The 13,123-nt window shown below is 30.3% G+C and overlaps 1 protein-coding gene across 2 annotated transcripts in view; it reads right to left on the bottom strand.

Annotated features, from left to right (window-relative positions):
* Positions 1–4,008: 4,008 nt before the first annotated feature.
* Positions 4,009–13,123, bottom strand: part of CPSF6 (cleavage and polyadenylation specific factor 6, 68kDa) — a 41,695-nt gene continuing 32,580 nt past the window's right edge. Inside the window, exons 9-10 of one of the 2 annotated variants that reach the window (XM_006886078.1) lie at positions 12,041–12,233; positions 4,009–5,715 (exon numbers count right to left, since the gene is read on the bottom strand). In XM_006886078.1, coding sequence (XP_006886140.1) covers positions 12,047–12,233 — 187 coding nt within the window. In that variant the 3' untranslated portion in view covers positions 4,009–5,715; positions 12,041–12,046. The remainder of the gene's footprint in view (positions 5,716–12,040; positions 12,234–13,123) is intronic. The other variant, XM_006886077.1, reaches the window with a different exon arrangement.

Genomic DNA, 13,123 nt, shown 5'->3' with positions numbered 1-13,123 from the left:
ACTTTTGAAAGAGAGGAGCGAACTGGGGGGGGGGGGGGGGTAGAGGGCTGGGAGGGTAGAGAAGGGCAGCAATGAATGAATGGAAATCCAAATTCTCTGTAAATGTGCATTAAAATTATTTTTAAAAAATCTAAATAAAGACATAAAATTTAGAAAAAAAGGGCTGTGTCATCTGCATAACACAGGTTGAGAAGTCTCCCTCCACTCCTGATGCCACACTCTTATTCAGAGTCCAGCATCTCAAATAATTTGTTCAGCATACAGAATCAAGTGGTGTGAAGAGAGAATAAGAACAATAAAAGATACTAAACATATTTACACTTTTTCTTAGTACAGATGTTTTATTAGTCATGAAAACACAGAATAACCATTTTATAGGTTAACTAAAATAAAGATGACAGTTCAATTTCTTGTTATAATTCTGTATCTAAGAACTGAACAGTAAATAAGCAATACAAAAGAATAATCGATGTCTTTTGAGCTGTGGTGTTGAAGAATATTGAATATCCCATGGGCTGACAAAGGAAAGACAGATGCATTTTGGGAAAAGTGTAGCCAGAATGCTCCTTAAAGGAAAGATGGCAAAGCTCTGTGATATGTACTTTGAGCATGCTGTTACCATAGGGATATCCCCATGGTAAGGTGGAGGGGCAGTAAAAGTGAGGAAAAGTCTTAACGTGATGGACTGACACAGTGATTGCAGAAATGGGCTCAAATAGGTCAGAAATAATGAGGAAGGAAGAGGACAGGACAGGGTTTATAGGGCTGCTAAGAGTCCTACTAGAGTCGACAGCATCAATAGATATGAATTACTCAAAATCACACACAATAATTAAAGTATAAATCCAAATAAAGACAAAAGCAAAGTATTATCAAAACTGTATTTTATTTTCAATACAAGATAAACACCATGCTTGTTACTACTAGTGCAGTTTAAGACCAACAATGGTCATATAGCAAACTGCTGAACAGTCACCTAAATGCTAAAGAAAGAAAAGACAGAAAGTAAACATTAAACACAAAATTGCAATTACAATTTAATAGAATGGAATGAGCTTTTAATAGAAGCTAATATGGAAGTCTAGTTCTCATGGACATCAAAAAGATGTCTCCTTGATCAAGGATCACCTTACCTTTGCACAGAAATCTTATTGTGCCGTCACCATAGAGTCAACAGCTAAAATTGTAAGACTTTCTTTGGCCTCTGGTATTATACAAATTATTTACAAACTGTGATTCAGTGATAATTCATAGTTTGGTAATATGATACACTTGTGTTTTGTTTTGTTGTTAAGGGCTTTCCATTAAAAAATGTATAACAACTTTGTAAGGCTGTACAGGACTGTAAACTACTTTGCTAATATACCATGGGATGAGGAAGAAAAGTGATGAATAGACCTTTTTTAAGGCTAAAGTCATTAATGTTATAGAGCATTCCTTAGAATACATTATGATTTACCCAAAAAGGATCCTTTCCCACTAAATACCACCTGAGTACTACAATTTTCAAAGTAAAAAAATAAACATGAATTTCCCATTGTATTTTAAAATAAGTTAACTTACAGAATGCTGAGAAGTATTATGTATGTATAACAGTGTGGTAAAAAAAGAACACACTTCCAATAAGAAATGTTTTTACTAATTGCAGGGTCTGTCCAATTATAAATTGAATGCAAAACATTGACATCTAGGGTGAAGCTGAGGGTACTACTGCATGAAAAAATTCTTGGCAGTTTTTACTATCTGCAGTTACCATGTCAAGATTTGTGTGACTTCAATTAAGTTATAATATTTTTAAGAACACCCATTATAATACATTAATATTACAGGAAGTCCTTAAAATCCTAACATCTAGAACCCAGTATTTTTATGCCTCATACAAAAACCATAGTAGATGCATACTCAGACAGTGAATGTCAACCACCTGTAATTTTAAAAAAACATTGATTAAAACAAACCTAAATCAATCTGAACAAGATACAGTTCTTGAATGTCCATAAAAATTCATATTGCTTCTTTCTAATGCCAAGAAAGAAGACAGTATAAGAACTTTCTCCCAGAAGCCTAGACATTTAAGCACACATTTTCCAATTTAACTTACAATAGCACTTTAGTTCCGAACCTTTAGACTTTTCTAAATCAAAAATCTCATGTTACAAACACAAGGAATACCATATGTAAGGCCACATCTTAATAAATTTCTAATTTTTGGTTGAATATTTTAAGAAAAGTTGTCTAAGGCTTCTAAGAGTCAAGTTGCTAAAAAATAAATACACCAGTGTTTAAACTGAAAGTTAATAATTAAAACCAAACAAAAACACTGTAAAAGAACAGAAAAATAGAATGCTACAAAAATCCCACTTAATATATTTCAGCACAAAAATTATCTAATATGTACAATGGATAAGCGTGCACATACATACATACAGCTAGGGGAAACATTCACAGAAGGCTGTGGGATGTAAATGGTTTCAATGAATAAAATTTTAAAAGTAGTTTTTTGTAAAACAGTGAGAATTTCAATACTGTATTCTTGGTAAAGAATGAGAATATAAACTTCCTCTTAAAAGAACTTAAGGTGAAGTTAAACACAAAATTGGAGTCATCTCATAAGATACAGAAATGCAATGATTACTGAGGTATTAAAACCAAAATGTCAAAAACACTCCAACAGAAAATTCTAGTAGTAGCATCTCATTATAGAAAACATTATGTATTTAGGTTACTGGCACATTTAAATACATAGGGAAAGAAAGTCTTTGCCCTTTCAACAATTTAACCCCTTTACTACAAAATATTATACAACATTCATTAGAACCTCCATGTTTATTTTTAAACTGACCTTCAACTATTAAAAAACAAAGTAATATTCTCCACAGGAGAATTAAATGAAAGTATTATTTTAAGATACAATCCAACTTAAGTTTTTTTATGGGTTACTAAACAGCAATTAGCTGTTTAAAAATATTCTAGGTAGAGGGGGATCGTTAAATGGGTAAACTATGATCAACAGCCACTCAAAGTTATTTAAAAAAAAAAAAAGACTTCCAAATTTACAGCAGAGTATCTTTTCCACAATATATGTCCTTTAACCATAAGCAGCACATTGAATGTACAGTATTACTTCAAAAGTAACAATACCATTCTGGTGCTTTATAATTCATAATTTCATTGGTTGAAAGGAATATGACTAACCATAGCACTAACACTATGGTTTAAATTTAAGATCAAATTTGTTTTCATAGCTAATAAATTGGGAATTTAAAGGTCTCTTAAGAGTCTTGTTTTTTGGTGTCTGTGTAAAGGATTTATCTCTTTGGATTGTTTATACACATTAACAACAAAAAGGATTTTCAAATAACACCAGCCCATAAACAACAAAAGTGTTATGAAAAATAAAACCAAGGCTTACAATTTTCACCTTGACTACTATACATTCATGAGTTACCAGGTAGAGAAAGACTTGGCAAAACTACTTGGTCAAACTCAAAAGTTATTTTCTTCACAAACACTTAAGATAATGGACAAGGAACAGACAATTCTAATACACTTTTCAATGCCTGTGACAAAAGTCATGTAATGGGATCAACCAAGGAGGGCGAAGAATGACAGAGAATGAATCATTAAAGGGTTCCACTGATGAAAGTGAAAAAGTAAATAAAGGAAGGACTTACTAGTACAAAAATTTCCAGTTTTCATTTCAGGTTCAAGTGCAGTTTTTTTTGTTTTGTTTTTGTTTTTTAAAAAAATGTCATTTTAACACTACTCAGAGAAACTTTTACTCTTGTGGACAATTTACTTACCTGTTAACTATTAACTAATTTCTCTTGTAGTATATTTATGTCCATACTTCCTCTCATTATAGTATTTTAATTAAAATATAAGAAAGCTAATAGATGACAAAAGCTAACAATACTTATACAGAAAGCAAAATTAATTTTGATACAATTCCCAAAATGTTAAAAAGACAACTGAGCTTTCAACACCAAAAAAAAAAAAAAATAAAATAAAAATTGTTTCTGAAGGCAAATAGTTCTAATAAATACCAAAATTTCATGCACAAACACTCTAATTATAAAATGCTTTAAAAGAAAACTGGCAGTAATATGGATAATCTAAAACAGCGTATTTTGTGAAGTAGTCTGCTAGTGGACAAGATGAAATTGAAATTCAGCACAAATCTCTAAAGGGCTTCTATAGATGCATGTTACATAATACCAAAGATATAGAAACATATTACACATTGGTTTTTAAAAAATAACCAAATTTTAGAACAATGTGAATTCTCAGAGGTCTTCTCAAAGAAGATTCAGATCATAAAAGCAAAATGCTTCTTGATCTAAACTCAGTCTCTAAAATGATGATTTGAAAAAGGTCCTTCCTATGAAAATGTTCCAGCAAAATTGACAATCTGCCTAATTTTGCAATTAAGAACACATGCTACCAGATGCTTTTAATATGGGCCTGTATGGAAGGCAAATTTGAAAGAGGGGGGGAAAAAAATCTTTGATTAACAAAAAAGCTTCTAGCATGAATCAAAAGGTTGCACAAGTAAACGCTGAATTTCTTTAGCTGTGGAGACAGGGTGCATCTATATTGTCCCTTTACAGATAGAACAGAATTCAACCCAATGTTAATAAACATCATGCCCTTCAGAAACCTGTAGCAAATGGAAAATAAACTAAGGCTCACTTTAGTCATATTTATCAGCTGCATGAATGTATTTACATTGCCTATGGCTTAAAAATTAAACCATAGGCACAATCAATATAAAACAACAAATAACTGCAGCATCAAATCAGAACTGTCAAAATATTTCTTCAATGCTGGCAGTTCACAATTAAATATTTCAGTACATTTGTGTTGTAATTAAGCTACATCACTGTAGCAAATGACATACAGGTTTTTACTGAAATGCTAAAACCACATCTTTTTTGACCCCTAATACACTGACTGGATTGCTGTCAAATTTCAGTTTTTATAAGCCTTACCAGTCAGCAAAGTCACAGCTATCTAGATAAAAAGAGAGCTAGAAAAGCAGAATATAGAAATGTTAAATATCCATGTAATCACCTATCCTAATATCAAAATCAAGGGCAAGAGACACTTAATTAGTATGTTTAATTCACTGAACGCAAGATTAGATTGATGCATTTCCAAAACCGCTATTGCAATGCTTTTTTAAAGGACAGTATAAATGTTGTCATAGTAACATTATCTTTAGATATTGCTGAACACAAGACTTTCCCTGAGGTGTAAACATCAAATAACTTGAACAGCTTTACACATCAGCCCCATTAAACAGTTTATTACAACACTACATCTATTGTAATCAAAGTGGTGCTGTTTACAGACATTATCATATGAACATTTTTTAACAAAACAAACTACTATAAAAACAAGCATTTACTTGACTTTTCCAATTGCTTGCACATTATAATGGCCAAATGTATATAACCAGTAATAAAGTTGTAAAAGCTTTAACTTTTTAAATCACACAGGTTTCCTTCAAATTAAACAGGTAAGCAACATAAAAAGTAAAAGTAGAGCTACTGGTTACCATTTATGCAGATTTGCTTTATTCAGATCTATTCCTGTTCTTTTTATCCATGAATCCTTACAGGCTCAGTTCAATCACAAGAAGCAAACTGCTGGACAAGCGTCATTTCCCCCATGAAGACTGTTTTATCTTGAAAGGTGTTCCTCTTCCTTCAGCTGTAATGTGTCAAAATTTGTGATGTAGATTTTGCTATTCCCCATAATACACAGAAAAATGCTGGCTTAACTATACATACACAGTCGTGCATCTATTTCACTCTTATGTATTCTAACACAAAATAAGAATTAACAGAAACAGTAGCTGCCTTTGTGATGGAGAAATGCTCCCAATTTATGCACTTATTATGACTGAGACATTCTGGTTTACCTCTTAAATATTATCTTATTAATTTAATGAATCAAATAGAAATGAAAATGTAACAGGTACTGTTTCTGTGATGATGGAAACATAAGCCATTTTCTAAAGGATGCACACTACAAAAGTAAATGGAAAAATGCTTGGATGAGTTCAACATAAATATTTTTCATTCATCCACATATATCAATTCTATATCAACTCATTTAACAATTAAATGCAGAACTGAATATAAAATGCAGTAATTATTTTACATATTAGTTGCATTTATTTCACAGCATACATGAACTTCTGAAGTTATAAATCAAACACTGCTCCAAGTTACAAAATTTGTAATTTATAAAAGGAAGCTCAGTATGGGCATTTAAAATAAATGACATCCATGTACAAATCTTTAGAAACAATACAAATTTAAAATATTTAATTTCACCCAATTCCTCTTTTATAAAAATATCTCTTAGAGCACGTAAATGAACCCAAACAGGCTAATAGAAATCTACAATGATAAATTTCATTGAAACCTCACAGAAAAGAAAAACCCAGTAAGTTTGGTAAGCTAAAATTTCAAGAATACATAAATGTGCAAATTTCAGCCAGAAGTTTACAATTGAAACATTTCAGTAGCTTGGATAGAGGTGATCACTGAAGCATATCAGATGTTTAAAAGAAAAATTCCAAGAGAGTATTTGAAAAAAATTAATAGACAAAAGGACACAATAATGCTCAGCATGGTTTTACCATAGAAATAAATGAAAATATTATTTTTAGTAATAGTCATTTTGTCACACAACAATATATTTCATTTATTAGGTTCTTTTTTCTCTAAATAGCCTGTGAACATCTTAAGAGCATCAATCAGTACACATATGCATTCTCAATGCCTAGCAATAAAAACCTAAATTTTATAACTGAGAAAGAACAAAATTCTGAATTTTCCTTCTTAAGTAGATTTGGATGCCTGTATTTTTCAAAGAGATTCTGAAACTATTTCTATTATCTCCATCTTATTATGATACACTGATGAAGCTATTGGTAGAAGATTTAATGGAAAAAATTTAAAATAGCAACTTTCTGATTTTTTATTATTTGTAATGCTCTTTTAAAAACTGGTATAGTTTTAAAGATAGATAATGTTACAATGTGACCAAAAGGTTACTAAGAATTCATGAAATCTTACTGCAAAAGACAGCTTGCTGAAATTATTTGTTGGGCAAGCAGGAATATAAAGATTTATTTATTAAGAGGGAAGATATCCACCTCTTAAAAAAAGGAGTCAATTTTATCATGATTCATCACTTAATGGAGAATTTTTCTATTTTACAGAGAATCGGGTTCATAAAATTAGAAGAATTACCCTTTGCTTGATTATACTTTATAGATAGATCTTTACTAATAATAAATCTTTAATAACCAACATACAGAAATATAAAATCTAGAGAAAATTCTAGCAGTTTTATTCTAAACATTTTACATTTATCCATTTGAAAATACAAATTTTACAATCTTAAAGCAAATTTGAAGGCGATACCCATTTCCAATAATCAAACTCCATAATAAAATCTTAAAATATCTAAGTAGACATCTACATAAACAAAGATAGCAGAAAGCAACATACATTCAATGCTCATGTGTTTAGAGTATTATTTGGCCCAATCTGTACTGTCAAAGCAATACAATTTATACTTGTTCCATTATAAAAGATCCAAGGAAAGTTATTAAAACTACGACAATTGAAATCTCAAGCTCTCTCATGAAGTCTGTAAACTGAAGTAAGAACTAATATCTCCATTTTGATGTAATACAAGACCAAGTCAATAATATAAAACTCAAACTATGAGTATTTATAATTATGATGAGACTTATCCAAGTAAAACCTGTTGGTATATTTCTAAAATCATGGATAAGTTCATCTTTCACAAAAAATATTCAAATGTATACTTGAAATGTCTTAAGACTTTCATATTAAAATATGAAAGGAAAATATTTTATTATAATCAGATGGACTTAATTAATGCAATTGAATAAAATAACTTTTTAAAAATATGAAAACATTAATGTAATGAGGATTAGAGATAGGGTAGGCAAAATAAATACAATTATTTTAACAAAAGTATATTCAATACCTTAGTACATTGACTAGAGCATGTTTCATAATTTTGTTTATTGTAGATGTTTACAAAAAAAAAATCTCTTCCTACAAAAAGGAATTCATATCCTCATCTTTTACTTCTGGACACTGTACTTACCTCATTTAAAGGAAAGCATTTTATTACACTATAGTATATACATGACTGTTCTCTAATAAACAGTCCATTAATAGAAATTAACTTTATCACAAAGAGAGATTAGTTTTGTCCCTTAAGTAGCCACAAAAAGAACAATTCAAAATAGGCTGGCTGTTCCAGTATTTAGAATAAATGGTGAGAGTTCGAACATGTGAACATGTAAAAGGCCTATTAGTAAAACTGTATAGTCTATATAGCACATTTTACCCCATTTTATTATATTTTCTTCCAGCTATGTTAACTAAATATTTATTTGAAACAAACAAATTTACAAACCAAAACAACAGAAGTAGATTTCACAAGAGATGAAGGTGAGAGCAAGGTGATTCATATTGGCATTAAAAATTTTTAACAGGGACCATTAATCATTGTTAAACTATATTCTCAAACCACAGTGAGCAAAACACTATACATTCACCCAAGGAATCACTTCCTACCCTCTTAACACTTCAATTACACAGTTGTGTACAGAGGCAGATTTTTCAAACAATACTAAAAAACAAGGAAAACTACAATTATGCAAAGGAGAACCCATATATCCAGATAAAGAAAAGCAATTAAGAAGATTTAAGAAAATACACAAATATAGGCCGGTTTTAAAATCTGGCAGTTCTCAGATGACCTAAGAGTTGCAGAAATAACTTGAATCTCATTAATATCTATAATCATTCATCAAGTAATTAAAATACTTTTCACATAAGTTTTAAGCATTAAAGAGAGATAAAGTATCTAAAATCTATCTTTGGGCTTTTTATGAACTTCACATTAAATTAACACAAAGCTATACTATTAGTTGAATAAAAAAAATGCAAAATATCTCAAGTCTTGTGTATAATGTTTCATAGGAGAAAGAACTTACACAGAAAATCTAAGTAGTTAATAAACCCAAACCTTCATGAAATGTCTTACAATTTTACCAAAAAAAAGGATAATAACTTAAGAGTATATAAATCTTTAAAAAAAAAAAAAAAATCAAGCAGGTGAAGAATGTGAATCAATATTTTTTTCTTAAAAAAAATCTGGTTTCATTCCTTTGCAGCGCAAAGTGCAAAGGCTGAACTATTATAACTGAAACTTGCTAAGTAGAAGAACTAGAAACTGAAATTTATAAATAAGAGTGCACACTGACAGACAGCTCAAGTATGAAAGCAAAGAAAGTTTTTTTAAGAAGTTTACAATATATGAAAGCACTGAACTAGTTTTATTTTGCTCAGAGTGGTCTGAGAATACAGACAGAAATTACAGAATAAAAAACACAATATATTTACAACCTGAAATTTACAATGATATTTCCCCATGAAAATAATATTTGTTTGGAATTATTGACTGCTTTTAGAAAAACTGTACATTTTTAAAAGTGAGCAAAAGCAATTAACATTATCAACAATTCAAACAGACAAAAAAAACTAAAATGGGACAGACATTAACAGCTTATCAACATCATTGATTTCAAGTTAAATTAAAAATTTGCCCTTTTGGTTTTTCATAACCATTTTAATAAGATTACATTAACGTTTTATTTATATACAGATTTTAAATCGACATTCACTTTAGCTTTCAAGTTTATCATTCCACTTAGTCCATTTAAGATTTACATGAAAGCTCAAAAGGACTCATATTTTAGAACTTCTAAAGAGGTCAACATTAGACCTTATTAGGATTGTGTAAAATTTGCAGTAGCTTTTTGTTTTAAAACGTTTTAATTTTTAATATATTTTATCCCAGTTCCCATCCCTTTATTCACATCTATATCCACAATCAATATTTAGTAGAACAAAGGTACAATATTCCAGGATAACAGAATCTTTTGTACTAGAAAGAGTTATTATGTAAATTTTTTGCTTGGATAAAGGCATATAACAACATTACATCTCAATTCTGGTTAATGTACAAACAAAACATGGGGATTTTGATATGGTACATCAGTGAATCAGAAAAGAAAGTCAACAATAATTTGTAAGTAAGGAATTCATAGTTAATGTCTGAATGTAATGAAACCCAAGTTGTGATATAGTTAGGTGTACCCTCTTTAATAACTACAGTGTTAGTTAATTTATGTAAAATCAACAGTGGACTTTTCAGAAGTGTTTACTTGGCTGACTGTGTTAGATTTACTAACACCAGTAAAAAAACCAGCCATTAACTTTAGGGGATAAAATTGCCCAGCAGCTCCCTTTTGATAGAGGCCAATCTGTAGATGACCTACTAACATGTCTCAGTAACCAACTTTGTTGGTGACAAAGTCTAAATAAAAATAAGTTTTGGTAGAACCTGCACCTCTCTACAAATGAAACGACTGATAAAGCTAGCATTTCAAACTATAACTCATTCAAATTTCATCAACTTAAGCAGCTGATGGATACTGGAAATGTTTTTCATAAAATGGAAACAATTCAGGGAGGAAATAAAGTTTAGTGTTCAGATGTACAAGATACAACATTCATTTCTTATATCCAAAACTGTTATCAATTTTAATACACTTAGTTTTCAGAATGAAAGATGTTTTGCCTCATACTGAATTTTTAGAGAATGGCTCATACTTTTAAATATAAAACATGGAGAACTATTTGAAAACTAAAAATTGATAAATATTCAAGATGCATAGTCTACATATAAGAAAAAGTATTAAGAACGACCTTTTCACATCAAAAAGGCCATTATTGTGCTCCAGAAAAATATCAAAGCTTGCATACTTGTATTTTATATATATCATTATTCAAAGAATTTCATTTGCTAAAAATGTTACTGTTGAAGAAACTGCTATTCTGTCACAGAATGACATACTCTTGATAAAGCCACTGATATTGCCCATGACAATTTAAATTCTAGTAATTACCATGACTACATTTAAGAAGGTTCTCATGATAATGGGAAATAAATTGCAAGTTTATAAAAGCCCTGTAAACAGGAGCTTTATTATAACCTAACTGAATCTGGATAGGTCACAAACACATAAAGAAAAAATATTTACAGAGTAACTTTTGTGTCACATGCACAAGCCTTGTGGTACACCTCCCCTTTACATGAATGTTGTTCACAAATATAAAAATAAAATTACACGTGAAAATGAAGCTTAAAACAGATAATTCTCCCCACTTTATGAAAAATGTACACAAGAAATTGTTTTAAAATACAGAAAAAAAAAGACAATGATTATGGTTTATGAATGAAACATCAAAGAAAATTATTCCAAAATTATTCTACTTTGGCATGTGTGGTCTGGTACAATTTAAATTTTTTAGAAACTGAGTACCCTGAACCCATTTTAATTCAATAAGGTTTTGTACCCCCCGCCCCCCCCCACCCCGGAAAAACAAAAACCTGATGCCAGGGAAATAGTGTTCTTTTCCAAAAACAGTGTTTTAAAGAATTATAAATTTCTGTGTTATATTTTCCAGGGACAAATGAGTTTAGTTCAAGGACAGAAATTAAATTTATTTATTTTCCCCTCCCCTCTAGGACAAAAAATAAAATTCAGGATCACAATATAAAGTAATTCATGTGTCTTATATTAAATGACATGTAAACCGTAATTAAGAGAATCCCAATTTTCAGATTTAGAAGCAATGAGTCCTCTTGATTTATTTTCTGCTTTCTTAAGACTATCATCAACCTGAAATCTAAACATGATAATTCAATAATAATCAAGTATACAAGATCAAAATCTTTACCTGTCATCACTTACCTGTAATTTTTCTGAGATGTTTCCGGAAGATTAAATTCAGAACATGTGGTTGGACCATTTAAAATGTAGGTATATACTGTATAAACAATAGCCTTGGAGTTATAATTACTGTTAATAATATATAAACAAAATATAACAGGATCAAGGAACACCCACCTTCTCTTAACGATGACGATACTCGCGCTCTCGGTCACGCTCACGGTCACGGTCTCGGTCACGATCTCGGTGTCTCTCTCTTTCTCTGCTTCTCTCTCTATAATAATCATCATGACGATCTCTACTACGAGATTTATGACGTCGACTCTTTTCTCGTGATCTACTATGGTCCCTCTCTCTTGATCGTTCACGTCTTCTAAAAGAAATTACTGGATTAATGCTCTCTGTTACTGTAGCTTAAAAGGTTATTAATATTTTAGTGTTTAAAAAACATCTACAGCAGCAAAGAATGCTTTAAAAATCTACTACCCAAAATCATAAACTGGAAATGTCATTTATTCAAATTACTAAAAAAATTTACAATGTGATATGTAAAGGCTATAAAGCATGTGTCTAATTTAACTAAAAGCCAAAAACATGTTTTTACTGAATGAACCAAGTGGCAAAGGAGAGAAACTATCAAAGCATTTAAGTACTTTTAACTGTAGTCTTATACCAATTTTACAATATTTCTAACTAATCAGAATTCTACTAAGATGTTTTCCTTCTTAAAGTACGTAACTGTAGCCACTAAAAAGGCTTTGAATACTCTCTGCATTATATATGATAAAGGGAAATGCTTCAATAGCTGATTTTATTTTAACACATTAATTCTAAATAACCATACTGTCTAAATACTTAAAAATTCTATATAACTTTCCAATAATGCAGTCAAGTCCACCATTTAATGACTGATAAAGCAAACAATTTAGAGAGGAGGTGTATGAATACTTTTGTTGAGTCAAAAAGATTGGTAATTTTGCTAAATTCACAAAAAGGATATAATGATTGTTTCTTAGGTGAAATAACTCTACAATTGTATTTCTGCAACAACAGACAGTTGGACTTAAAACATTTTAGGTGCTAACAAGCTCTTTGAGATGAGATCAAAGTCGTTATTTTTAAAAGAATAAAAATTATAGCCTTTAGTTATAACAATTTCATTCAAAGATTTGTGTACTGGGTTACAAACTGTAAAGGAGAAGTATATCAACAAGCAGCTCTTGTTGGAGTATATCAACAATTTTCTTTGTTGAAGGAACA

This window comes from Elephantulus edwardii, unplaced genomic scaffold (assembly GCF_000299155.1).
Source record: "Elephantulus edwardii isolate Elephantulus edwardi_28Jun2011 unplaced genomic scaffold, EleEdw1.0 scaffold00047, whole genome shotgun sequence".
Taxonomy (NCBI): domain Eukaryota; kingdom Metazoa; phylum Chordata; class Mammalia; order Macroscelidea; family Macroscelididae; genus Elephantulus; species Elephantulus edwardii.
This window is presented reverse-complemented; position numbering and strand designations above follow the sequence as displayed.